General features: G+C 35.2%; 1 protein-coding gene across 3 annotated transcripts in view; it reads left to right on the top strand.

Annotated features, from left to right (window-relative positions):
- Positions 1–25,763, top strand: part of GABPB1 (GA binding protein transcription factor subunit beta 1) — a 75,394-nt gene extending 49,631 nt beyond the window's left edge. Inside the window, exons 5-9 of one of the 3 annotated variants that reach the window (XM_027840792.1) lie at positions 504–651; positions 968–1,081; positions 19,679–19,864; positions 20,921–21,036; positions 24,960–25,763. In XM_027840792.1, coding sequence (XP_027696593.1) covers positions 504–651; positions 968–1,081; positions 19,679–19,864; positions 20,921–21,036; positions 24,960–25,112 — 717 coding nt within the window. In that variant the 3' untranslated portion in view covers positions 25,113–25,763. Of the gene's footprint in view, positions 1–503; positions 652–967; positions 1,082–9,103; positions 9,319–19,678; positions 19,865–20,920; positions 21,037–24,959 lie in introns of those variants that run through there. The other 2 variants (XM_027840793.1, XM_027840794.1) reach the window with 2 other exon arrangements.
- The last annotated feature ends 1,345 nt before the right edge of the window (positions 25,764–27,108 follow it).

The raw sequence follows: 27,108 nt of genomic DNA, 5'->3' as shown, positions 1-27,108 counted from the left end.
TATTTTAATGCTGACTTGTGACTCTATTGTTTTTCTAGCAGTTACTTAAAAGGTTCTTTGTTTAGGGAAACTAGGATATTCTGGTACTCAACTTTTACTTCTAGGTATGAGAATTAAGAGGTTGAAGACCAGGTTAGGTGAGGAGAGCATTTTATTCAATGACCTATGGGGTGCTTAAAAGCAGTACCAGAAATAAGGTATGAATCAAAATTCTGTAACAACTGGGCCTGCACAAGGTAGTCATGAATTTCTTAATGTCTCACAAATCTCTATTCTGTATTGGTGACCATGTCAGACATTGTTCTTAACCACTCTCTCCTCTCTCAATATTTTGCTGCTTTACCTAACAAGCAGGCTGCGGTTGAGATTCAAACATATCATACTCAGTAGACCCCTAAGCAAATTTGTTAAAGACAGTTTCTTTAAGGAAAGTTTCTGGGTTACACTGAAGGCCTGTGCTATTCTGACTGTTATCTAAAAATCTATTGTGGTACCTTCTCTAGATTGCAATGCAGAACCAAATAAATACAAACCCAGAGAGCCCTGATACTGTGACGATCCATGCGGCAACACCACAGTTTATCATTGGACCTGGAGGGGTGGTGAACCTAACAGGTCTGGTATCCTCAGAAAATTCATCCAAGGCAACAGGTATTGAGATGCATGTAGGGTAGCTGTTGGGATTTTGTGCTTTAGTAGGTATTCACCATTTTAAGGAAGAACTGTTGGAGAATAAGGGTAAGATCATAGTAGATGCATTTTCCTTCTTTGGTTTGTTTGGCATATGACAAATGTTTGGACACATAAAATAATCTAAAGAAAGATGGTATTGGACAAAGCACTAATATTTTAGTTTTCAAAAAAAACTTTTCCCCTTTTGATCCAAAAGGAGTGAGTAGCTCAAAGCTGTACATTTGATTAAAGTTTTTTAGAACTAATGTACCCTATTTTTTATCCCCTTTAATAGATGAAACGGGAGTGTCCGCTGTTCAGTTTGGAAACTCATCTACATCAGTATTAGCTACATTAGCTGCTTTAGCTGAAGCTTCTGCTCCATTGTCCAATTCTTCAGAAACCCCAGGTTAGAAAAACAAGTTTTATGGTTTTAAATAAAGCAGATAAAATTCTTGGCAATTGTAGCTATACAGAACTATAACATTTGAAGAGACCAGGAAGGATTAAACCAAAACCATGAAAGATAAAAGAGTGATTGTCTAGTAGTTGTTGATGTTGTTGTTTTTGTGAGCGGGGAGTGTACATTTCAGACATATGATATCATCAGTGTAAGAACTCCCAGTGAGGAAATGCCCTCTCCCAATGTGGATCAGTAACTATTCTGCAACTCAGAGTTCCCTGAACACTTGAGAGGTTAATTGTCTTGTCCAGGATCATATATCCAGTTAATGTCAGAGGAGGGATTTGAACCCATGTCTCCTTGAGCTTGAGGCCTGTTCTTTATCTATTATATCAGACTACTCTCTGTCCTTTTCTTAAAGATAGAAAATAGTAAGTTATTCTACTATTTATAATAACTGTTAGAGTCAAGATATTCCATTTAAGTTCTGCTCTAGTGCCTCATCATGATGTGCTTATCATTACTTCTTGAAGGCTTTACCAAGGGAACACAAACAATATGTATTCGTCTTTCTCCTGGGGACTAGCGCTAGCTAAATTTGGGAGGCTCATCATCAGAAGGGTGGCCAACACATGATGAATTGTTTTTAGCCTCAACGACACATGAAGACTACTGTGGTGTAGACAGGGTTGCTATCCACGGTGCTAGGGTGCTAGGGTACGTTACTTAGGTGCTGTGGTGAATATAAAAGCCAATGAAATAATGAGCCCTTGACCTTTGAAGTACAGGTATAGCCATGATATTTTCTTTTATGTTTAACCTACTAAATACTTTTAAGCCCATTTACTCTTTCAAAAAAAATGTTTTATTTGTGTCTTTTGTCCTTCCATTACAGAAAAAGGGGGAAAGACAACCCTTATCCTCCTTTCCAATATGAACTCCTCTTGGACAAAGAAAAACAATTTAGCAAAAGCACCCAGCGCAGGGATTGTATCTGACAAAGTATACAGCATTCTATCTTAGTAAATGCTTCTCCTTCTGCCGTGCAGAGGGAGACATGTTTCATTATTTGTTTTCAAGGACCGTCTTTGGTTTTTCATTTACCTTGAGTTTAGTTTCCTTTTATTGATCTTTTAATTTACAGTGTTATAGTCATTATACATATTTTCACTTGGCTCTCTTTATTTCACTTAGTTATTAAGTACTTATTGATTGACTATGTATTTGAATGTGGGTTTCCAACTAATACCATAAAATCACCTCTCTACAGGATGGAAAATTAATATAACCCTAAAGAATAAAGCAGTCACTTCTTAAATAATCCACAAAAGAGAAGCCATAGTTTATTGTTGTTCTGCGAAACTATAAAAAATAAGTGAATTTGTAGCCACCAGATATTGTCTTCTTTAATTATTTTAGATTAATTATTTTAAAAAAACTTTTGGATTGTACAACATGCGAACGTTATGATGGTTCTGTTGCTGACTTATCAAATGGAGTTGATTCTCTAACCTAGGTTCTGGTGGTTACTGAGTGAAGGGACCCAAAACAGTGGAAAACTTGTAGAGAATCTATAAGTAAATAATGCAGATAGTTAAGGCATTGGAATATGCGAGTGAAGACAAAATGATGAATGGAGATAGAGTGTGATTGACGAAAGAACAAGAAACATTTTTCTACAATTATAGTGCAACATAATTTTAAAACTTAATTTAATACAGAGAATAAAGCACTGAGTGAGTGAAGAGGAACAGTTTATTAACTTTTGTGTATGTGAAAAGAATCTGTGTAGGTGGCAGTAAATGGCAGTATTCCGTCAAAAGGACAAAATAGAGCATCCATAATTTGTGGTTGAATTTTGAATGAGAAATTAAAAAGTACCCATTAACTGTAAGACTTGTAAGGTACAAGAACACATTCATCTAGGGAGCATATAAGTCAAACAATGTAGATCAAGGAAAATTCAGTTCAACAGTATAAAATTTAAACACTGAAGTTATAGTCAAAGAATACTACAGAAAAAAATATTTAAAATTCTGCATCCTTAAAGTGATTTTTAAAAATAGGATTTTATTGTTGTCTTGTGTTTCTTATATCTTCATAGTTATCTTAAGTATCCCTCCCCCTCCCTCTCATAGAGAGCCATCCTGTATAAAGAATAGTATTCTTTAAAGAGGACAAAAATTAGCACAACTTTCAGTGTATCCCTGTATAACACTTGTGGGCCTCTCACTTCCAGGAAGGGATGGAGCTGAGGGTGTCCTCTTGTGTTTTGTCATTGGAGTCCTGCTTGGTCTTTATAATTTTGTTACATTCACTTTTGAATTTTTGATGTGTCATTCTTTCCATTTTCATTGTTGGAGTTACTGGTGTGTATTGTTTTCTTGGCTGTGCTTACTTTGCTCTGCAAGTTCATGTTGATCTTTCCCTGCTTCTATTTATTCATCATGCACATCATTTCTTACAGCATGGTAATATTCCATTACATTCATGTTCCAAATTTGTTTAGCCATTCCTCAGTTGATGGACATCTACTTTGTTTCCAATTCATGGCTATGACAAAAAGTGCTGCTATAAATATTTGGTGTATTAAATAATTTATCAATGACAAGACATATTTATTCTAGGAACAGAGAAGATTAGGTCAGTTTGGAAAGGCACATGCCCTCAATCTGGACAGAGCTCTGTCTGTTTAATTACTTTGAGCAGTTTCTTTTTATTACTTACTTTTTCTCCTCCATTAAGTCTGTTCTGTATATGTGTAAATTGTATCGTTTTAGGTAGAAAGTGCTCTTCATTCTGTGTTCAGTTGTGTGATACTATATGACCTTCCATATCAAGTTTAATATGAGCTTTCTTTGCCCACTTTTGTTTTTATTTTTACATTTCTTCCTGTGAAGTATAATTTGTTGGGGTTTAAAATTATCTGTGTGAAAATCTGACCTACATTTTTATTACTCATCAGAACATACATAACATTTTTTCTCCATATTTGTGACTTTAGTTAGTTAAGTATTGATGGAAGAGTGGGCCTATAGGTGAGTAGTTAATGATGTTCTCTCAGGCACATTTTTCAGTATTAATAAGGTCCTAGATTTTTTTCTCCTTCTTTTAATATCTTACCTTTCTTCAAATACCTTGTTCATTAAATACCTTGTATATGTAAATACCTGACTCTTTTAATGCCTTATATTTCTCAAAGAAGTCTTCCCAATTAGATCATACTCACCCCAGAGCTCTCTCTCTCTCACTGTCTCTCCTTCCATTTGTGTGTGTGTGTGTGTGTGTGTGTGTGTCTACTTGTACTCTATCTAATGTGGTTGCTTTTCTCATCTTTGTTCTCTTTAGTGACATTTCTACTGCTTCTGTAAACATATCCCAGGATTGTGATATTAGGTCCAAGTGTGGTGGTTCCTCCATCCTTGCTTTAAAAAACATTTTGTTAAAAATTGTTTTTGAAAATCTTTTCTTTTTTCCTTGTTTGTAGTCCTGTTTTCATTTTTAAATGCTCTTGAGAAGACTTTACTTAGTTGGATAACTTGCCAAGTTTTCTTTAAACTTGTTTTGCTTTCTACTCCTTCCCTCTGCTTTAGGAAAAGATACTAGTTCATATTCTTCTGTCATCCTTCTTCAAAAAAATTTTTTAAACAAGTTTATATTCTAACCCATTGTTGCTTTGGGAAACCCTCTCTCTCCAGTTGTCAAGTAGATCAAATGTCTCCTGAGTAAGACCCTTTTTAGCCTCTTTTGGTCTTTTTGTAGTGCCAATTAATTTACATTAGTTAAACTTCTAAATGAAATTATTATAGTCAGTATCAATGTCATGTCTTCTTTTTTGATTTTTTTAATTACATGTTTAAATAATTCAGGGTTAAGTCATTTCAGTTGTATGCCATTGTCTTTATATCATTATTCTCATTTTTTTTTTCACTAATTCTGATCTTCACTCTATTGAGTTGATGGTCTGAATTGGACCTAAACAGCTGGGTTCAGGAATGGCTCCCACATCAGTGACAAATCTTTTCCTGTCAGTTTCAGGATTTTCACCATGTCTAGTGCCTACCAATTTTTATTTTTTTTTAAAGAAAGTGTTCATAGTAGTGTGAGGTAACTGTGTAATCTATCGGCAGTTTTTTCTCTTATTCTTCTTGAGTCATGTTTTCCCATATAATTCCCACCAGCTTCACCTTTTCTCACATTTTCTTTGAAATCAAGTACCAGAGTGTATGTCGATTTAATTTTAAAGGGTCTTATTAAATTCTTTGTAGAATTTCTCTCATACTACTTCATCCTCATTGACCTTTGATGGTATGTAAACTGCAGTTATTTTCATGGTTGTCTTTTTTGCAAATACTTTCCATTAGGTACTGTAATATGTGATGACAAGATATCCCACAAAAAAAATTTTTTTTCTTCTTTTCTGTTGGTGAACAATAAAACCCAACCTACCAACTCCTTTCTTTGCTTCTCCATAACTGTGAGCTCTTCTACTTAGCTACAGCTTCCTTCTTATGATTTACTTAATAGCAAGAATATCAAGATTGTATGGTCTTCAGCAAAACAGTAGTTATTGGATCTCACATTTAGAATATCAGTTGTCAAATAGGTGGCACAATGGATAGAGTGCTGGACCTGGAATCAAGAAGACTTATCTTTGTGAGTTCAAATCCGGCCTCAGACACTTACTAGCTGTGTGACTCTGGGCAAGTCACTTAATGCTGTTTGCCTCAGTTTCCTCATATGCAGATAGATAGATAGATAGATAGATAGATAGATAGATGAGCTGGAGAAGGAAATGGCTAATCTCAAATCATTCCAGTATCTTTGCCAAGAAAATCCCAAATGGGGTCAAATTGAAGTTTGATGGTCTAAAAAACTGTGTGTTTTCTTAGCACTCTATGTTCCCTTTCCTACTACTCTGCTACTGGCACTGTAGGAAAGGGAGCTGCCCAGGGCCTTTTTTTTTGTTTGTTTGTTTGTTTTTGTTTTCTGCATTTCTATGACCAAAAAAATTTGTTACCAGGTGGTCAGCTTATTGATGATGTGTGTCTCCATATTAGGTACATTGCTCTTGGGAAAACACACTTGTTTTGGAGCCATTCTTGAAATCTTTTCGTCATGGTAGAACTTGTCAGAGCTACGGGCGTATCCTATGGGAATGCAAGGTCATCTCCACTACAAAATGAAGTTTCAGAGTAGAACTTTGTGAGATTTAGCTGTATCTGAATCTAGGGCATCCTTGATGAAGGTGTTAGTAAGGAACAGCAAGCTTTTCCAAGCAATATCTGAAAGTGGATCACATCCTTAGATAAGATCTGATTGTACTTATTGTTTGTTGATTACAAAAAAGCATTTGATTAGATTAAAAAAATACTACCTTATAGGCCCCTTTACAAGACTGTTCCTCCTACCCATATACATCAATATTATTCAAGATTCTTTGGAAAATACAATATTGAACCCTGTTCAGTGATCCTCTGATAAAAAATATCAGATGAGGAATAAAACAGGATGAGGTATACTCACCAAAGTTATTTGCTAGTGTAATAGAGGAGACCTATAACAGATCAAAGATTATTAATGGTGATTTTTGCCAGATGATCTTGTCTGTGGATGGCATTATGTTGATCACATTAAGCCCCAGAACACTGCAGAGCCTCCTGGAAAAAAAACAGTAGAATGTTTGTTGTTCAAATTTCAGGACACATTTTTATGTGTGTATACATACATACATACATACTTACACATGATCTCAGGTTTCCCATGAAAGCAAAGGCCATTCTTTTCAGTACTAATATTTTACAAGTGTTACTATATAGCAGTGAGACAGAGGATACCATGGCCTCCAAAGAGCTAAAAGTGAGCATCAAAGAGAGACATGTGATGATATGAGAAGGCTGTAACACAAAGCCAGTGAGGTACTACGAAAAAAGAACAGGAGTAAAAGATGTTATCAAGAAATTATCTAAGATGAAGAGATGATGTATTGGTCAGATTGTCCTAATGAGGGGTTGTACACATGGAAAGCTAGAGTCCTTCACTGTTACCTTGTTGATAATTGGGAGAAGTCAAAGAAGGCCTACAGTACGTTGGGTGGACTTTTTCCTCTTTACACATGGTTAACTTTGGAGAACATGGACAGGAGCTACACTAGTTGGACAGAAATGGGTGGGTGGCTTTCCTCATTGTTGGAGGGGACTCCTGAGTTAATAGTTACATTTGAGAATATTTGAATAATTACTGAAGATTGCTTAATATATATTTAATCACTAAACTCATGAGCTTGAAATTCTACACTCTTGCTTTTTATTGCCCAGTGTGGAGCAAGACTACGTACCATTGACTTAACTGACCCTTCGCCATGCTGACAGTGTATTATTAAACATTTAAGAATACTATTGAAAACTTTTTTTTTACTTTAATCATTATTTTGTTATCATTAGTTTTTTCTACTTCTATTTCATAATTTTACAGTTTCATATCTCAGTTTTTTAGTCTGTTCAGTTTTTTCTTTCAATTGATTATACTTCTTGATGAATGCTTCTTTGTTTCCTTGGAATTCACCTTGTTTGCTTTATTTTGGTTTTCCTAAGACTTTATCAAATTGAATTTATAAAATCCATTTTCCCTGTAGTTTTTAGCTAATACCAAAGTAGACATAATTATTCCATTTGGCCTGCAAAATTTAGAAGGTCTTTCTGATACTTACCAGTGCTACCTTCTCTTTTTTCCTAGCTATCCTATGCCACTTTGTATTGCTTTCCTAATTTCAGTAGAGTGAGTTATACACAAACGTGTAGCTTCAGTGTTTCAATGGAGCTTTCTTGCTGTTCCTCACATACAACATTCCACCTCTCTCCATGCCTTTGTATAGCCTGTCCTTTATGGCTGGGATGAACTCCCTCCTCAACTTAAACTCTTAGAATCCCTAGTTTCTGTCAAAGCTCAGCTCAAATACCAACTCCTACATGAATATTATCCTGATTTTCTCCACTTGCTAGTGCCCCCTTCTCCCAAATTATCTTTTATTTATATTTTTATATATTTATAAATGTACATGCTATCTCTTCTAATAGAATGGAAGCTCCAGGTGACCACATACTGTTTCAGTTGTATCTTTGTATACTGAGTACCTGGCACAGAATAGATGTTTAATGAATGTTTTTTGTTTGGTTGATCCATGGCCTCATTGATGTGGGTTTTCCTTTCTTTAGTGTAGATTGCAAACCATTCAGTCTTTTCCTGTGAGATTCTTGTCAGTGTCTTTCTGTAAATTTTCCATGGAAAATCTGCCTCATGTTCTAGAGATGTTCCTCTGGCTCTTTTAATAATGTCACAGATACCAGCTAATGAAATTTGGTTTGTCCTTCTGTTGTCCCTTGCTCTTACTCCATGACTAGCCCACTTCCTTTTCTGTCCATGCCTGTCCTTATTGATTTTTTACACTAATTCTCACATATAAATCATTGTTATGTATTATAACTTGCTTGTTCCTGGTATGCTCTTCTTTTATAAAGATGAGAAAGTAATATGTGGATCAGTGGTTGGTGATGTCTTTTTAGTTACTTTTTTGGGGGGAGAGGATAATAAATGCTAGCTACTATTAATACCATCCATGACTTTTTATTTCCTTGAAACCTTTTCTTCTCTGAAAGCTCTTGAAGAGTGATGTCTGATTACCTTTAAATTTTTGTTATCTCCATCATGAATTTCTTACACGTGTATTTGGTCTTGTCCAGCTATTTTTCATAAATTATAGGATCATAGATTTAGAGCTGTAGGTACCTAAGAAATAGTCTGGTCTAACCCCTTTATTTTGCAAATGAGAAAACTGAATCCGAAAGGGGTGAAATAACTTGCCCATAGTCAAGTAGCAGACAGCCTAACTTCATCTTCTCAAATACCATTGATACTTGATGGTGGAGTACAAATGCAGTGGTTCCATTTTCATTGTTGATGAGACTAGATCACCATAGAAATGCCAGCAGATCTGTTCCATTTCATTTCTATTTGTTGTCCTTCTTCCAGTGTCATCTACACATGTTCTCCGGATGATCTGGCTTAGCTGGGTCTCATGCCAAGCTCCCTACAGGCACGTTTCCTCCTCAACTGTCTTTCGCTGTTTTGTGAGGCAACACTGGTCGTCATCTTCCGTCATTTTGCAAATGAGCTTGTACTCTAACCTGGTATTGCCCTTGGCTGCCATGTCTCTGCTCTTGGCAAGGAGATCAAGTGTTTCCTGGGTAAGGTGGTTTCTGGGCTCTTTTGACCTCCTCATTGTGGCAACTGTTTTGCATCAATTAAGCTACTCAAAGAAATGATGTTGCAGTCACTGTCTTTACTTTTTTTCCATTTCCCATTTTTTAAAAAGTCAACTACTTATTGAAAATAGGTCATGTTGGGGCTTCTGTAGTTGTATAATGTGTCTTCATTTTTATCTTTTTTTTAAAATTTTGACCTTTATTATTTCATACACTTCCCCTGCATGATCCCTCCATTCCAGCCTAATTGAACTATTAGATGCTCCCTCAACTCAACATTTCATCTCCTATCTTTGTGCATTCTTATAAACCATTGTCCATGCCTGAAATGCCCTCCATCTCCATCTTCACCTTTTAGAATCCTTGTCTTCCTTTAAAGTTCAGCTTAGGTGAAGCTGCCTCTTTCATGAAGCTTTTTTTGTTCCCCCAGGTGCCTTAATTTTTCTTGTACTGTACTTATTTGTGTACATATTGTAACCCCTCAATAGTATTCTCCTTGTGTGTAGGGACTCTTTAATTTTTGTGACTTTGTACTCTCAAATACCTTGTACATTTTAGGTTCTTAATAAATATTTGACTGAGTAAAGCAATTCATTTTAGAAAGCTTATTTTCTTAAATGGTTCCTGTATTAATAACAAATTATTTCCTATCAAGACTTAGTCAGTTTTTGGGTTTGTTTGTTTGGTGATGTTGAATGTTTGCTATACTCAATGCCTTCTGGTTCACTTTTTGAAGGAAGTATTCATGATAAACAAACATTAAGATTCTGAATAACCTACAAGCTTTTGGCCTCTTTTATTTCTTAAATATGCCCACTTCCTCTGTGTCCACCTTTGCATTTTAATCCTCCATTGTTAAGGTTAACATCGACTTCATTTGGAGGGTCTTAAGTTCTGAATAGAATTTCTCAACTTCTTCATTTTCTGCTGTAGATTTTGGCATTGTGAGCACTGCAAGGTGAGATGGCCAAATACCTGTTCCCTTTGAGTGTATGATGTGATTAGCTCCTTTATCTGCTTCTTGAAAGAGAGCCTGTGTGCTATTCTTTCATTTAGCTATAAGCTCTTTGTTTTCTGGCTTCATTTGCAGCGAGAAGACCATTATGGACATAATTTTCTTCAGTGGTATATTTGATTGGTGGGCAAATATCGTGTATTTACTATAGAATTGGTTAAATTAATGTTTTTAGGCAGTTGACGAAATTGAATTATCTTTGCCCTGTGTTCCTTCCCCACCATTCTACTCACCATCATTGTGGAAGCAGAAGGTGGGGGTTAGGATTGAAGTAACTACATTCCAAGATTTCCCACAGACTCAGATTACTATGAAATGTGAACAAAGTTGGGCTACGTGAGAAGAAGAGCATATATTACATTTGTCATAACCATCATGGTTTAATTTTCTTTTTGTTCCCTCTTATTTCTTTTAGGCTCTGGGAATATATGCTTTTCAACTCCACAAAGGTGTTGTAACTTAAGTTTTAGTTTTGAAATTTCACTTCTGTCCTGTTGACCACCTAGAAGCCATTTGGCGCAAAGTTTGGTATCATCTAATAGCACTTAACACACTTTTCAATACCCATTTGTCACTCTCTCACTTAATTTGGTGCTCTTACTCAATACCAATGTATGCTTCTGCTACGCTGTTATCTTCTCCATCACTCCTTTCTTCTCATTGACATTTGAAACTTCTTTGATACTGTTCCTCATTCCTGTTTGTCACTTGGGTTGTAGTATTTTAGACTCCCTTCATGTTGATTTCATGCAGTTGAAGCAACTCAGTCCTGACCTATTCAAACAAGTTATTGAAAATGAAAAATGGGTAATGGACAGTAGCAAGAATATCAACACTGATTATAATAATTTTTTATGAAAGTTTCACCGATAAAAGTCACTTGCCTTATGAAGGAGACCAAAAGAGCCTAAAAAACACTTTAGTCAGAAGACACTTAACTTGCCAAATGAAGAGAGATGATATCCAGGGGTAGTTCTTTTTTAGAGTATAAACTCATTTCTAAAACCTTGTGAAGAAGGATGATGGAAGATTATGAGCAGTTTTGTCATATAAAGCAGAGAAGCAATGGAGAGTTGAAACCAAATTTAGAAAAACTTGTTTGGAAAACCATTTAAGCAAAGTATTTCCAAGGACATTTAAGAATGAAAATGAAGGATAATGAACAGAAGAAAAATGGAAAAAAATTGTTATGATGAATTGTTTTCACCATCAAAGTAATAGAGCTGTTGCACCTGGACTGTAACATCATAGTCCCAAATGTGCCTATAGAAGAGGTAGAAATTGGACTTGGAGAACAAATATGGGAAAAGCAACTAGATTAGATCAATAGTACAGAGTAGAGATCTGTGTTAAAGGTAACACAATTTTAAGAGCATTGAGGGATTGACTTATAATGTATCTGAAGAAAGGGAAGATACCAAAGGAGTGGAAAAAAACTTGGACATTATTAATAATACTGAAAAAAGTTACCTGACAGGACACTGACAACTACTGACCTATTTGTGTATTTTCCAATATATATGAAGTTTTTATTAGCATTATCTACACATGTATTAAGAGCACAGCATTCTCAATGAGGATATTAATAATAAACAGGCTAGTTTTTGCAAGCAGTATTCTTTAGTGGATCACATCTTTACTACCACACAGTTGACTGAAAGAGGTTCAAGATACAAAATCCTGCTGTGCTAATTGTTGATTATTTTTTAAAAAGCTTTATATTCAGTAGAGCAAAGCACCAACTTAAAGACTTTTTCCAACAGAGTTTTTCCCATTCATCAAAATCATTCACTATTATGAATGTATAAGTAGAGCCTGTATCAGATTGTATGCTATCTTGGGGAGGAGAGAGAGGGGGAGAAAATTTAAAACTCAAAATCTTATGGAAGTGAATGTTGAAAACAAAAATAAATTAATTAATTATAAAAAAAATTCTCTATTCCTAGCAATGTATAGCAGCAGAAAGAAACTTGTTCAGTGACTTGCTCATCATAAACATCATGCCAGGCATTAAATCTATGCTCATCACAAGTGTTTGCTTATGTGATGGAGAAGATCCAGAGCAGAGTTCAAGTTGAAGAGGGATTCCCTATTGATTGGTCACAAGAGCGTAGATTTAGAGTTAGAAGATACCCAAAAAGGTCATTGAGTTCATTCAGTCCTTATAGGATTCATTGAGTCCTTATAGAAAAGGAAACTGAAGTTTAGAGAGATTTAAATTATTTGCTCAAGATCACACAGCTATTAAGTACCTGAGGTAGAATTTGAACCCAGAGATTTCTGATCTGCTACACTACCATTGTGTGTGCAGATGACATTGTACTGGTTGCATCAAGCCTGGGAACACTGAAGAACCTCACAGGAGAGAGGTGAAACCACTCAAAAGTTTGAACTGACCAGGAAAATCAAATGGATGGAGACTGTCTTCTGTCCAGATTATGACATGTAATTGGGTGGACAAGCTATAGAATTTTTCCATCAGTATTTTTTATTTGGGACAGATGGGAGAAATGGACAACTAATTTGGCACAAAATTAAACAGGGGAAGAGCAGGATGAATTGCCTTCAGGAAGTGTCAGAGCTTTTTTAATGACTTCAAACTTTCTCCCGGGAACAAAAGCCCATCTTTTTATTATCAATAGGCTGTCTCCTGGTGTTATGTGGAAATATGAAACATATGTATAAACCATGGAGCACAGTGGTCTCTGATGAAGTGAAAATGAGTTTCACATAGAGGGAAATCAATGGAGAAGCAGATGGTGATATGATAAATGTGATAAACCAGGAGCTTTACAGAGAAGTGCTGGGGTAAAGGAAATGTATATATCATTGAAAGAGAGATTGGGCTGGTCATATGATAAAGGCCAGGTGTAACCAGTGCACAGCCTGAGTCACTGTCATCCTCTTTATGTTGGGAGGAAGTGAGGAAGGCCAATATATTAAATATTCTCCCTGTGGTATATTTGTAGGAGGACATGGACAAGAGTTGTGAAGTGTATAGTATATATAGTATAGTGTAAAGTTATAGTGTCCATTATTGAAAGGATCATCCAAATAGATGAGCTCATGGATCCATTTGAGTTATTTGAATTCTTGTTGCTTTATACTAATGAATAATTCTAAGAATGAAATTGAGATATTAGAGAATACCTTAGGATGATGCCTTTCAGATACAGATACACTACAAGCCAAAAAGATTCATCATAGAGTGACTCATAAGTCAGGTTGGTTGTCCCATAGCAAACTTGTAGTGACTATAGTGGCCTTTCTAACAGTCACTTAAGGTGCTTGCATCTCCAAGGATAGGGTTAGAGGTAAAGTGTTTCCTTTGTGAATTACATTCCTTCTTGTCTACTTTGTCTAGATCATATTACATAAGCTTATAGTGCAATATTAGAAAGCGATAAGATTTCAGAACTCACATTGGTAGTAGCTAGTAGGTAGCCAGGTAAGATTGGATAGGAAAGGAGATGCTTACTGGTTGAGTCAGTATGACATAGTGCTGAATTTTTTTGGTGATGTACTTGTTAGCTGGCATTGATTTTAAGGGCTGTGTAATTTTCTAGATAATTAATCAGCAAGCATTTCATAAGTATCTTCTATGGGCCTAGCATAGTAAGAGGCACTGGAGATAACAAAGACCAAAGAGAAACTGTTCTTGTCAAGGAACTTATAGTCTAGCCCAAGGAGACAACATGTACATATATAGGTATATGCAAAACAGATTCAAGATACTTTTTGAGGAGAAGATGGTAGCAGATTGAGGGATCAAGAAGAGCTTCATGTAGAAAGTGGTTCTTGAAGGAAACTAGGAATCCTAAGAGGTAGAAATAAGGAAGAGTACATTCAAGGCATGGAGAATAACTAATGCAAAGTCACAGAGACAGGAGATAGAGTGTATGTAATGTGTGGGGAAAAACAAGGTCAGAGTCACTAGATCAAAGCATACATGTAAGGGAGTAAAATGTAAAAGGGGTGGCACGGTAGAAAGGAGCTTTAAAAGCAAAACAGAGGATTTTGTATTTGGTCCTTGCAGTAACAGAGAATCAGTAGAGTTTATTGAATAGTGACATGATCAGACCCTGCACTATTAGAACATCACTGGTAGCTGGATAGTAGATTAGAGTGAGGAGAGAGATTTGATATAAGAAGGCAGTTAGGAGGCTAGATAGTTGAGAGGTGTTAATATCCTGAAGTAGGATATTAACTGTGTAAATGGAGAAAAGGATTGATGTGAGAGATGTTTTGGAGTTAGAAACAAAAAGATTTGGCAGCTGATTAAATGTTTGGGGTGAGAACGACACCAAGGTTGTGAACAAAGGTAACTGTAAGGATGGTGCTACCTGTGGCAGAAATAGGAAAGTTTGGAAGAGGGATAGGTTTTGAGGGAAAGATATTGAGTTCTATTTTGGATTAGGGGACATCTTGTTATAAATATCGAATAGGCAGTTGGTGATATACCTCCAAAGAGATACTAGAATTGGATGTATAGGTTTGAGAGTCATCAGCATAAAACATAATGGTTAGTTGATGGTGTGAAACAAAATTCTCCTCTATTGTGCTGTAGTATATTTCTGTATTCATCTAATATTCACAAATTGTGAATAGATTTTTAGTGAATTAATTAAGGTTCTTTTGGTAGTTTTGTGGTGAAAGATGATCATTGATAACACTGTTATTTGCATTATGCCTTGGTCCAGTGGCATCTCAGCAACTCCAGTTGTTCTAATCTTGTCAGTTGTCACAATGATTTACTAAAGAATAGTGATTACTGGCAAAGTTAACTGTAATGGAAACCTAACATGTCTTACTCAAGGTTCTGAGCAGTGCCACTTTGAAAGACTTATATGGTTTTTAAAATTGTGTTTGTGAAAGAGGAAGGTGATTTGTAAATGACTAAAAGGTGAAGTTTATATATAGGATTTTCTTTATAGTTACAGGTTCAAATGTCTTTGGTGGATTCCCTCCTCTAACATTATACAACAGGATTAAGTGTTCATTGGGAGCTCTCGAGCCATATATCTTAATCTGGGTTTGGAAGATGTGAGAGGGAAACAGAGTTAAGGTGAGAAAAATGAGAGCTACTTAGTGAGGAGCGAGCATAGTTTTTGCCTCTCACATTCAGTGGCAAGCAGCTGGCAACTCTGTCTGGGATGAAAAGTCATACTGAGGGAAAAACCTCATTAGCAACAGCAGTTACTTGTGCAAACCAGGAAAGTGTGTGTGTGTGTGTGTGTGCGCGCGCGCGCGCGCGTAGTTTATGTAGGAAAAATGTTTTTATTCACTTCCTCTCAAAATATATGAAAGGAAAATACAAAGTATGTACCAAGGACAATGACTAAATTGGTTTGGCTGGAGCAGGGGGCTCAGGAAGGTAAGTGGAAAGTAGCGGTTCTCTTTCTTTTGGACTTGAAATGAATAAAGAATGGAAGACAAGTAATTTTTAAATTTAGCAAAGCTTTTAATACTATGAAATCAATTCTCATGTGGGTCATCTGAATTATAACTGTCTCTAACAAACCTTGCTTTCACTAATTATTGATAATTGTCATTTACTGTGTTTATTTTAGCTGTTTGATAGAACTAGCATCTTTGCCACAATTTGGAAAGAGGACCTTTTAAAATGATGAATGCTTTCATTATCATCACATCCTAGAAGCCTTATGGCACTTATTATGCCTTGCTTTGGCCTAATGTTTTGTTACAGTGTGAGAGGTAATACTCTTTATTTCTAATTGGAATGAGTAGTAGGAAACAGTTTTGAACATGGATGGGACTATGTGGAGAAAACTGCAAAGCCTTCTTTTAGCTCCAGACTTGTACAGTGTGGTTTTATCTACTTTGAAGTGTTATGAATTCCTATTTTATTAGGCAATCAGTACTAAAATTTAAATGCCCAAATGCATTCCAGAGACAGAATACATCATTTTTGAACTGCCAAACCTTGTTTCAATTCCTCTATTATTAAGAGTTGACTTTTACCAGTTATTGTAAAAATGACGACAGATAGTTTTCCCTCTCCCCTGCCTTTTACGTTTAGAGAATTAACTTAGAACTCTCATTAGAAAATTAATACTTGGCATTTGACTTTTTTCTTGACATATACCTTAACATGCTTTTAAATGTATTTTTTTTTCTTAATAAGCTTGCTTAATAAACATTTTTTATGTGGAAAAGTACTTTTGTGGTATTTTTTCATTTTTGGCAGTATTTTAAGACACACTTTTCCTTCTTTCTTGGTAATTGTTTTAGTTTGGTGACTTTTAATTCAAATCCTGTATAAGTCATATAGATAACCAATTAATCAACAAACATTTATTAATCACCTACTAGTGCTAGAAATACAGTACAAAGAATGAAACTATCCCTACACTCATGGAACTAATATTCTAATCAGGGATACCAGGCTTCAGAGATATATATCTAAACCAATCTGTCTATATGTCTAGTTTCTGTAGCTTAGTTCTGGGCTATCTTTGGCATTATCCTTTTTTGTTACTGAATCAGACCGGTGAGTATTTATGTTCTTAGACTTTTTTCATTGTGTGACTTTACTTTGAAACAAAAAAACAAACCCACAAAAAGGCTCTCTAATCTATTTATTTTTCTCTCATTTTATTTATCAGTTACATGTAAAATATTTTAACATTCGTTTTTTAAAATTTTGAGTTTTGAGTTCCCTCCCTCCCTCCTGTACCACCCCCGTACTTGAGAAGGCAAGCAATTTGATATCAATTATACAATACAGTCATGCAAAACATATTTCCATAATAGCTGCATTGCAAAAGAAAACAGATTAAAAAAAAAACAAGAAAAATAAAGTTAAAAAAAAGTATCCTTCGATCTGTATTCAGATTACATCACTTCTTTTCCTGGGAGTGTGTAGCATTTTTCATCATAAGTCCTTTGTGGGGCAGCTAGGTGGTGCAATGGATAGAGCACTAGCTCTAGACTCAGGAGGACCTGAGTTCAAATTCAGCCTCAGACACTTGACACTTACTAGCCATCCCCTCCCCTTCCAAAAAAAAAAAAAAGTCCTTTGGAATTGTCTTAGATCATTGTATTGCTCAAAATAGCTAAGTCATTCACAGTTGATCATCATACAGTATTTCTATTACTGTGTACGATGTTATCCTGGTTCTGCTCACTTCACTTTGTATCAATTTATTTAAGTCTTTTTGGGTTTTTCTGAAAGCATCATGCTCATCATTTCTTATAGCACCATAGTTTTCCATCACAGTCATATACCACAACTTGTTCAACTACTTCCCTATTGATAGGTATGCCCTCAATTTTCAGTTCTAATTTATTTATACAAAGTTATTTTTCAACTTTAAAAAATACTTTTTGTTATTCTTCTTCTAGGCAGTACTTAGCTTTGTTACACAAACAATTCTGTAACTTTTGTTACATATTCTGTAACTTTTTTTTTCTCTGATCCCTCTTACTGAAATTTGCAAAAGAACAAAGATCTTTAGATGAAAGGCAAGAATTGCATCTATTGTAATGACAATCATTGAAAATAGTGGTATTACTAATTGCAAAGATGAAAGCTTATGAATTGTTCTATGTGTGTTTTCTGATCTCAGAAATTTCTAATATAAGATTTTGTTCTAAAATATTTATCCTTCCTGTAACCAGCTAAAGTGGAAATCCCTTTTTCATATACATGTAAAAGACATCAAAGCTTGAATAAATGCATTTGAAGACCTCAGTAGCTTTACAACTGGCTACTCATGCCCTGTATTTCATTACTCTGTTTTTAAAAGAATTTTTTCTTAAAATTTTCTTAAGTGGTTCGTGATACAGCTTAATTATAGTTTAAAGGACAAACAAAAATAATTATAGAACTCAAAATATAAAGGCTCCCAATATTTTGAGTTTTATCTTTTGTGAGTTAAATCTTGACAGTTGTAAAAAACTGTAGTAGTAGGTTTTGAGGCTAAGCATGTTGCCATAGATATGCCTTTGAACGCCAAGGTTGAAATGTACCTTGCTTTTTCCTTTTCTTGAAGTGCATATGAGGTATCTTCTTCTGAAATAAATTCTTCAGCCATTATTACCCAAGATATTCTGCTATAAACAATAGCAACTTGAAGTTTATTTTGCAGAGCAAAATATCCCAAGTTTATCACAGTTTAACATAAGATTTTGTCTCGTATAAAATCTTGCCCAATGATACTTAAAAAGAAAATACATTTGGAAAGAGTTTTATCTGCTGATTCTTTTAAGTGAAACTGGTAACAATGGTTTTGTTGTTGTTTATTTTTAAAGATATAGCTTTCTTTTGGAAGTAAATCACCAAATTGATCATGAGGTTTTGAGTTTTTGTTTTTGGTAATTGTGTCTGTTGATAATATAGTTGCTATATTTCCACTGTTTTTAATATACCTAAAATAAAATTCCTGTCTGTGGCACTATAGTTTGTTCTTGAAATGATATTATCAGTAGGATTACTCATTTCCTATGAGTGTATACTCCATATGTAAGAGAGCAGTGTGGCATGGTGGATAGAGAATTGGCCTCAAAGCCAGAAAGACCTGGGTTCAAGTCTTGCATCTGACGGACATTGGCCATTTGACCCCGGACAAGATATAACCTCTCAGTGCTTCAGGCAATTCTTAATAGACTAAAAGTTACAGAGAAGGTGTCCATCTGAATTGGTAGAGGACTTTTCCTTGAAATCACAGATTCAATCCCTTTCTCTGTGTCTGTGACTTAGCTCTTTGACTGGCTTCAGTACTTTAAGAATCCATTATTCCACTGGTTTAAATATTCCTTTCACTGATGAAGTTCATAACTCCTTCATGACTTTATGACAACCTGGTAATAAGCCTCTGTATTAGCCAGGCTGTTTCTTAAATGACAAACATACAGTCTGTCATTGGATTTTTGTACACTTTAGTTGAATCTTGTATTAGGTTCTCTCCCAGACACAGAGGTGGGAAGTACAGCCTTTATCTGATGGAGTCATATTGTGAGTGAAGGGAAAATAGCTTAGTGCTAGTGATAAAGAAGGCCCCCATGGTGAGAAGTATTGAGCCTTTGTCAGAGAGGTTTGGGGAAAGAGTTTTAACTTTATTTTTATTCTTTAAATTGAAGTGACTGTGTTTTCTCAAAAGCATGATCTGATCTCAGCTATTAACAGTTAAAATAGGATTGATTTGTATATTTTGCCTTTGGGAACAAATTTTTGTCAATAAAGTGCATCATATAAATCTAAACAAAGGGATAAGTTATAGCACTGAATTTGAAAAAAGCTTATTTTTTAATCTAAGTTGTTGGTGTTTAAATGTTTACTGACATACTTTCGAATTCTTTCTCCAGTTGTGGCTACTGAGGAGGTGGTGACCGCAGAATCAGTAGATGGTGCAATCCAGCAAGTTGTTAGCTCTGGGGGTCAGCAAGTCATCACAATAGTTACAGATGGAATTCAGCTTGGTAATTTGCACTCCATTCCAACCAGTGGAATAGGTCAGCCCATCATTGTAACTATGCCAGATGGACAACAAGGTGAGTTAGTTCTCTATTATTTTCATTAATTAAGAGGGAAATTGTGGTGTAGCTCCAGAACTCATGTGTCTGAGCTTTATCTTGCATTGTATTCCTCTTTTTTTTACATTGGATTTAATAATAATAATTTTAATAATAATAATTGCTAATATTTATACATAGCTCTTTAAGGTTTTCAGAGTGCTTTACAAATATTATCTTATTTAATCCTCACAACAACCCTAGGAAGTAGACACTATTATTATCCTAATTTTACAGATGAGGAAACTAAGGCAGACAGAGGTTAAGTGAGTTGCCCAGGATCACTCATCTGGTAAAATGTATCTGAGGTCAGATTGAAAATTAGGTCTGAATCTAAGTCCAGCACTCTGTCTGCTGCTTTAACTTCCTAATCACATCTTCTGTGTGGTAATGTTAAAATTTCCTTGCTTTCAATGAATATGTGTTGACAGGGGGGAAAAGTCAACCCAGAACTCTGCATGTGACAGAGAAGTCCATTTTGTGGTTTAATACTTGCTGCAGACCAGTTGACTGAGAGTTGGTTGTAGCTGGATATGAATTTCTTAGACTATTTTAAGAAATGTGTCTCCAGGAGAATGATCTGATTCTAGATTATAAGATTTATTTATTTAGACCAGACCTGTGATTTCACTTGGTGAGGATTTTCTTCTGCCAATACAAATTGGCTTCTTTTCTGTAACTTACAGTTTTTGAGAGTTGTTGGAGGCACTAAGGCTAAGTGACTTGCCCTGGGTCACAAATCTAGTCTGAAGAGAGCAGGGACTCTCTTTTTCTTTGTGTCCCCAGCACTATGTAGTGTGTGGCACACAGTAGGTGCTTAATAAACATTTATTGAAAGTTAGAACAGGAAAGTTTAGGAAGTAAAAGACTAAAGTCTGGAATTTAGCATTTTGAGGCATGTTTCTGTATAGTCTGGAATATGTGAATAAATATTTTGAAGTTACAGGTGTCAGTAATTTTAAGGATAATTTTATTTTTACTAGTATTGTGATAAACATGTCCTAAAGTAACAAACATGTACTACTTTCATTTCAGTATTAACAGTACCAGCAACAGACATAGCTGAAGAAACTGTTATAAGTGAAGAACCACCAGTCAAGAGACAATGTATTGAAATTATAGAAAATCGGGTGGAATCTGCAGAAATAGAAGTAAGGAGTCTTTTACCCGGAGTGTTTTATTAAGGTGGTCACAAGTAAACTCAGTCTTTTTTTCTTACTTTTTGTACTTATCATTGGATGTTTTCTGTTGCTGTGGAGTGAAGTTTGATAGGGTTGTCATTCTGTCTCTACTGTACTTTATTTAACCTTTGCTTTTCACAACAGAATTTGTTCACGATAGTTGATTGGCACAGGATCTTTAGTGTGGTCTTTGGTTTCTGCACTTAATCCCTTCATTAATTCCCTAATAATCTCAAATATATTCATCATTATAGGTGTGAACAAGAGATAATGTCTCTCCCTATTACAAAGAGGCTATTTTCCTGGCTTCTTTTAACAATCCCATGCTGGGTCATCACATTGTTTTGGAGAAATTCTGGAGAGAACAGCCAAATTAGCTTGAGTTTTGTCAAATAGATTACTTAAACAACTGATTATTTACTAGTAATTTAATTAACCCAATTGTTTAACTGAATTGAATTACTTTTGGAATGGAAGTTTATTCAATAGAATTCGTCTCATAGGATGTTGGATTTAGAGCAGGAAGAGAACTTAGAGGTCCTCTGGTCCAAACTCCTCATTTTGCAGATGAGGAAACTGAGGCCTAGAGAAGCTAAATGAACTGCCACAAATAGGGGATTATTTTATTTCTTCAGAATAGAAATTGTTAGGCAAGGTATAGATATGTAAGGGTCCTGTTTATTAAAATAATTATTTTCTTTCCTTTTTATTACGTAGTATGTATCAGAGTACTTTTACTTTTATAACTAGTACGTATCAATTATCTTTGTATAAAGTGATGCCAAATGAGCCATTTTCATAGGTATGTGGTTATAACAGATTGCCAATTTATGTGATCTACCTTTATCTTCATCTCTAATTTAAAAAAAAAAAAACCCAACCTTTTTTTAACAGGATTTCTTATTTAACACAATTCCATTCATTTCAGCAAACTGCCATTCCTGGAGGTATTTTAGGATTAAGTGTAATGTTTTATAAATTTTCTCTCTAAATGAATATTATCAATCTGATCTGAATTTTTAAAAAATTTCCTTTCAGTGCAGAGAGGAGGCATTGTAGCTTAGTCTATATAAAACATTGAATAGCACATCGGTAATGAAGGATTTTCTTTGTCACTGACTTAATGGCTTTGGGAAATTATTTACTCTCTCCATATTTCAAATCCCTCCATTTTGAGGTTAATATCTTTACCATAAGTATTACTTAGAGATAATATGAAGTAACTCGAGGTTTATGAGCGAATGTACATTGAGACCTTTTAGATTTTCATAAACAAGTTCATTTATAATTTATTTGTATTGAGGAAAATTATAATGAACAACAATATTAAATCAAGGTGTTATGAGTACCATGGAATAAGTTTTGAGATTCTAGTTTGGTATTATTTTCTCATTTCATTAGTGTCAATTCTTTTTACACACACACTACAAAGGCACCCACACACAATTATTCATGGAATTCAAGAATTGGAAGGGTCCTTACTGACCGTTTAGTTGAACCCATACCCAAAAAGAACCCTTCAGTGTAACAGATCTGCCAAATGATTACCCATTCTCTGTTTAAAGCCCTCTAATGAGTGAGGGGTGTAAGCCATCATTTGTCTAGGCATCCCATTTCAATTTTGGCCAGTTCTAATTGTTAGGACACTTTTCCTGATATTAAACCTAAATTTGTCTCTTCCATCTTCTACTCATAGCTCCTGATTCTGCCCTCTGGGGCCAAACAGAACACATCTACTCCTTTTTTGTATCACAGACCTTAATACTTAATACTTTTATGTCCTACACGAGACTCTTCCAGCTAAACAACCCTGGCTCCTTCAATCAATACTTTTATGACGAGGACTAAAGGACCTTCATCATCCTGGTTGTCCTCTTCTGAATGCTCTTCAGTTTATCAGTGACCTTTTAAAATTGTGGCACTCAGAACTGACCACAGTCCTGCAGATATGTTGTGAATAGGCCAAAGTTCAGCAGGCCTAGTCATTTCCTTGTTTCCAGAAGCCATGATTCTTAATGAAGCCAAGATGTCATTAGCTTTTTTGGCTGCTGTATCACACTGTTGGCTCACATTGAGTTTGTAGCCTACTGAAATCCCCAGGTCTTTCAACTTGACTTCTAAGCATGCCTCCTCTGTCTTGTATTTTGAAGTCAGTTATTGTGAATGCAGGCTTTAGACTTTATGTTTATCCCTATTAAATTTCACGATACTTGATTCAGCCCAATGTCCTAGAGTGTCAGGATCTTTTTGGATCTTGACTTTATCATCCAGTGTGTTACCTTATCCTTCCTAGCTTTGTACCTTCTTAAAACTTGAGGAGCATGCCTTCTATGCCTACGTCCAAGGCATCAATATGTCAAATAGCACAGGAGCAAAAACAAATTGCTAGGGCATTTCACTGGGACTTCCTGCCAAATTGACTTTGAACCATTAACCACTACTCTTTGAATACAAGCATTCAGTCAGCTCTGAATCCATCTTATTCGTTATGTCGTATTCTACATCTTTCCATCTTTTCCATAAGAATAGTATGACTTAATGCATTCAGATATTTTATTAATATGTAAGTAAATTATATTTATAACATCCCCCTCATCTCCAAGTTTAATGACCTTGTCAGAAAAGGAAATGAGTCGATCTTGAACCTGTGTTGGCTCTTTGTAATTACTAGTTCCTTATTTAGACATTCACTAGCTATTTCCTTAATTGATCCATACTAGAGTTTTCCTCCAAATAAAAAGCATGTTTACTGACTTAAAGTTTGAACACTATTTCTTTTCCCTTTTTTGAAAATTGGTAAGATCTCCAGTAATAGTAGTACCTCGCCCATTTTCCATGATCTTCTAAATAATACTGCCATTGGCTTAGCAATCACACCTGTCATTTCTTTCGTTACCCAAGGATGTAGTACATCTTGACCAGGAGACTTAAGTTTATCAAGGGCACGTAGGTGCTGTCTTACCATCTATTGATCTTTGGGTATTAACTTCCTATCAGCCATCTATGATTGAATGAAAAAACATTTATTAAGCATTTATTATATGCCAAGTATTGTGCTAAGTGCTATACAACAAGTACTCAAAGTAATACCTCTCCTTTGATTCCAAATCCAGTGCTTTTTTCCGCCCTACACCACTCAGAAACTTGTACTGAAAAATTATACTTTGAAAAAATTGGTGGAACTGTGTGTTTTTATGCATGCCTGAATCTCAAAGGAGTAACATTTTTAAAAATCATAGTCATTGGATGGAACAACTGAGATAATATATTTATAAAGTGTTTTGCAAACCTTAGAGTGACATAAATGACAATTATTAATTCTTTCTTTTTTTTTTTTAAAACTACCATGAATGCCCTTCTCTGTCTCCAATATGTATCCAAATCCCGCCCATTCTGTGTAGGAGGCCTAGTGCAAATCCTCCCCCTCCAGAAAGCCTTCCCTGACTACTAAACTTCTGAAGCACCAGGAGTCTATGCCACTCTAGTTAGCATTTTGTATACCGCCCTGCCCTGTTGTTTCAGCTGTGTTGGTCTTGTTTCCCTAACCAAATTGTAAGCCCTTTGTGAGCAGGGACTGTGTCTAATATTATTTCTGTGTGTTCCACAAGGCCTCGAACAATACTGAACTCACAGTAAGTGCTCAGTAAATATTTGTTGATTGAGATAGAAAAGAGAAATATTCCTGTATTTGCATTTGCTTATGAGTCAGATCAGTTTAGTTCAACCAACCCCCAATCCTCATTGGGCCCTTCTGTTGTGAAGGTGTACTTGGTACTGTATTCACTAATGATGAGGTAACATAGTTTAGATTTATTTATTTCCGGTGCTTTGGATCTTTTGCATTTGCATGTTAAACATTTGCACGAAGATTGATGAAACTTTTTTTTTTTTAGGAGAGAGAAGCACTTCAGAAACAGCTGGATGAAGCAAATCGAGAAGCACAAAAATATCGGCAGCAACTTCTAAAGAAAGAACAGGAAGCAGAAGCCTATAGGCAGAAATTAGAGGCCATGACCCGTCTCCAGACTAACAAAGAAGCAGTGTAATTGAAATGGACAATAGAGTTTGATTTTACCTTGAGTCAAGAAAAAGCATACAGTCTTGAACTGTGTACCCCCATCTAAGTACAGTCATGGGAATCCAGCATAGAGAAAAGAGACTTACAGGTTGATAATTGGACTTAAGCCATGAGCTCTTAATTTTCTTGTAACATAAACTATGAATTTAGGAGTTGTGTGAAAAGTATTTAAAACTGAATTCTGTAAATAGTTGTTTGTTTGTTTTTTTTTTTTTTACAGTTCCAAAATGAGTTGATAAACGATGGTTGAAGAGATCCAGAAACATAATAAGCCACTGTTTTTGTGAATTCCTTTTGATTTTAGTATGAATCTTAATTTCTCAGAAGCAGAACAGTTTTAAGGGTGATCCTTGTTGATTAGACCAAATATTTACATAATAATTATGTGGTGGACTGATTCTGGAATTATTTCTATAGATATCAACTAGGCCTCTACCTAAAGAGTAGATTTCTCTAAGGAAATCTTTGTATAGCTTTAAGTAGTTGTCTCAGATTATCTGAAAACATTTTTTTAGAAAGTGAAACTTTTATATTTGTTTGACTTCAGCTATATCTGAGTAGATTTACCTGTATATGAAGCAAATATTTTTAAAATTTTCAGTTTGTACATATTCTGCATGTTTTTATAATTTCAAAGTGCATCACTTGCATAGGTTTGTTTTGTTTTTTTTTTTTTTTGCAAAGATGATGAAAGTTATTAGGAAGAAAAAACTTTTAGTCTATAGGTCATTGAAATTAAGTAAGCTAGCAGCTGGTTCTATTGTAATGACAGTGTTCTTGGAAGTAGTAGTTTGCAATGTAACTTAAATTTGCAAACCCTGTACTCTCTTTTAAAATATCACATAGGGGACTTGAAACTTTGTACTCAGTGCCTTCTATCTTGACTTCCACATGAAAACATTTCCAGGCACTGGATTATAGGATAATGTTTTTGGAAAGCTGAACACAGGTGGGTTTCTGAAATATTCTCAAGGACTCATTTCCCCCCAGGAAACTAGAAAAGCCAAATATTGTCTTGGCTGTTCTTATGAAAAACATTTGTTTTTGGATGTAGGACAAGGACTTTTCATACTTCATTGATGCCACTGTTGTCTAGAATATTGCTCTTCACTATAAAAGCAGATTGTCTGTGCTGTGACTTGCTCTATCATAAAATTGTTAAATTCCATGATAGGCAAATGATTAAATTTCGACTTTGTTGTTCACTTTTGGGTTTTTTTCCGGTAAAACTTAAGTTCAGGCCTTTTTTTCTTGCTTTGCTTTTCTGTTTCACTGCTTTATGAAAATGTTTATCTAAACCTAAAAATCCTCTAGATAACCTATACTGTATAAGAAAGAAATTACCCTTAAAACTGTACTCTGGTCTACTTTTCTATTTTACAATTAAATATCTTTTTCCACATATGTTCAGTGTAGACTTAATTCTCTTTTGATCTTACTTCATTCATACGTTAAAAACTGTATGTTATTGTGTATCTGAACCATAATCGATTCTATTAAAATACTGTATAATTTTCACATCGTGTCTTAAAAGAATCTCCCGCATAAAAATGCCAGGTATGTAACTTCTTGGATCTGTCCATTCTCAGGAGGTTGTGGTTCCTTTCTGGAATTACATTATATTTATTAATAAAAATATTTATGAAATATGAATTAAAAAGTTTAGTTGCTCTATGGAAGCACTTTTAAAAGATATTAAATTGGAGTGAACTTCAGAAGCCTTCAAATCTCATGAATGAGACCTTGCAGCTTTCATTCTTCTCATTACGTTACCTAAAATTGTCTGCATTATTTCCATATATACAGTCCATATTTTCAGTAGTGGGCATTTAGGTGGTGCAGTGAATAGAGTGCCTGGCCTGAAGTCAGGAAGACCTGAGTTCAAATCCAACCTCAGATACTTGCAAGCTGTGTTTCCTTGGACAAGTCACTTAACCCTGTTTGCCTCAGTTTCCTCATCTGTA

Source organism: Vombatus ursinus, unplaced genomic scaffold (genome assembly GCF_900497805.2).
Source record: "Vombatus ursinus unplaced genomic scaffold, bare-nosed wombat genome assembly UNPS02014848.1, whole genome shotgun sequence".
NCBI lineage: Eukaryota > Metazoa > Chordata > Mammalia > Diprotodontia > Vombatidae > Vombatus > Vombatus ursinus.
Note: the sequence above shows the minus strand (reverse complement) of the source record. Positions and strands in the feature narration are given on the sequence as shown.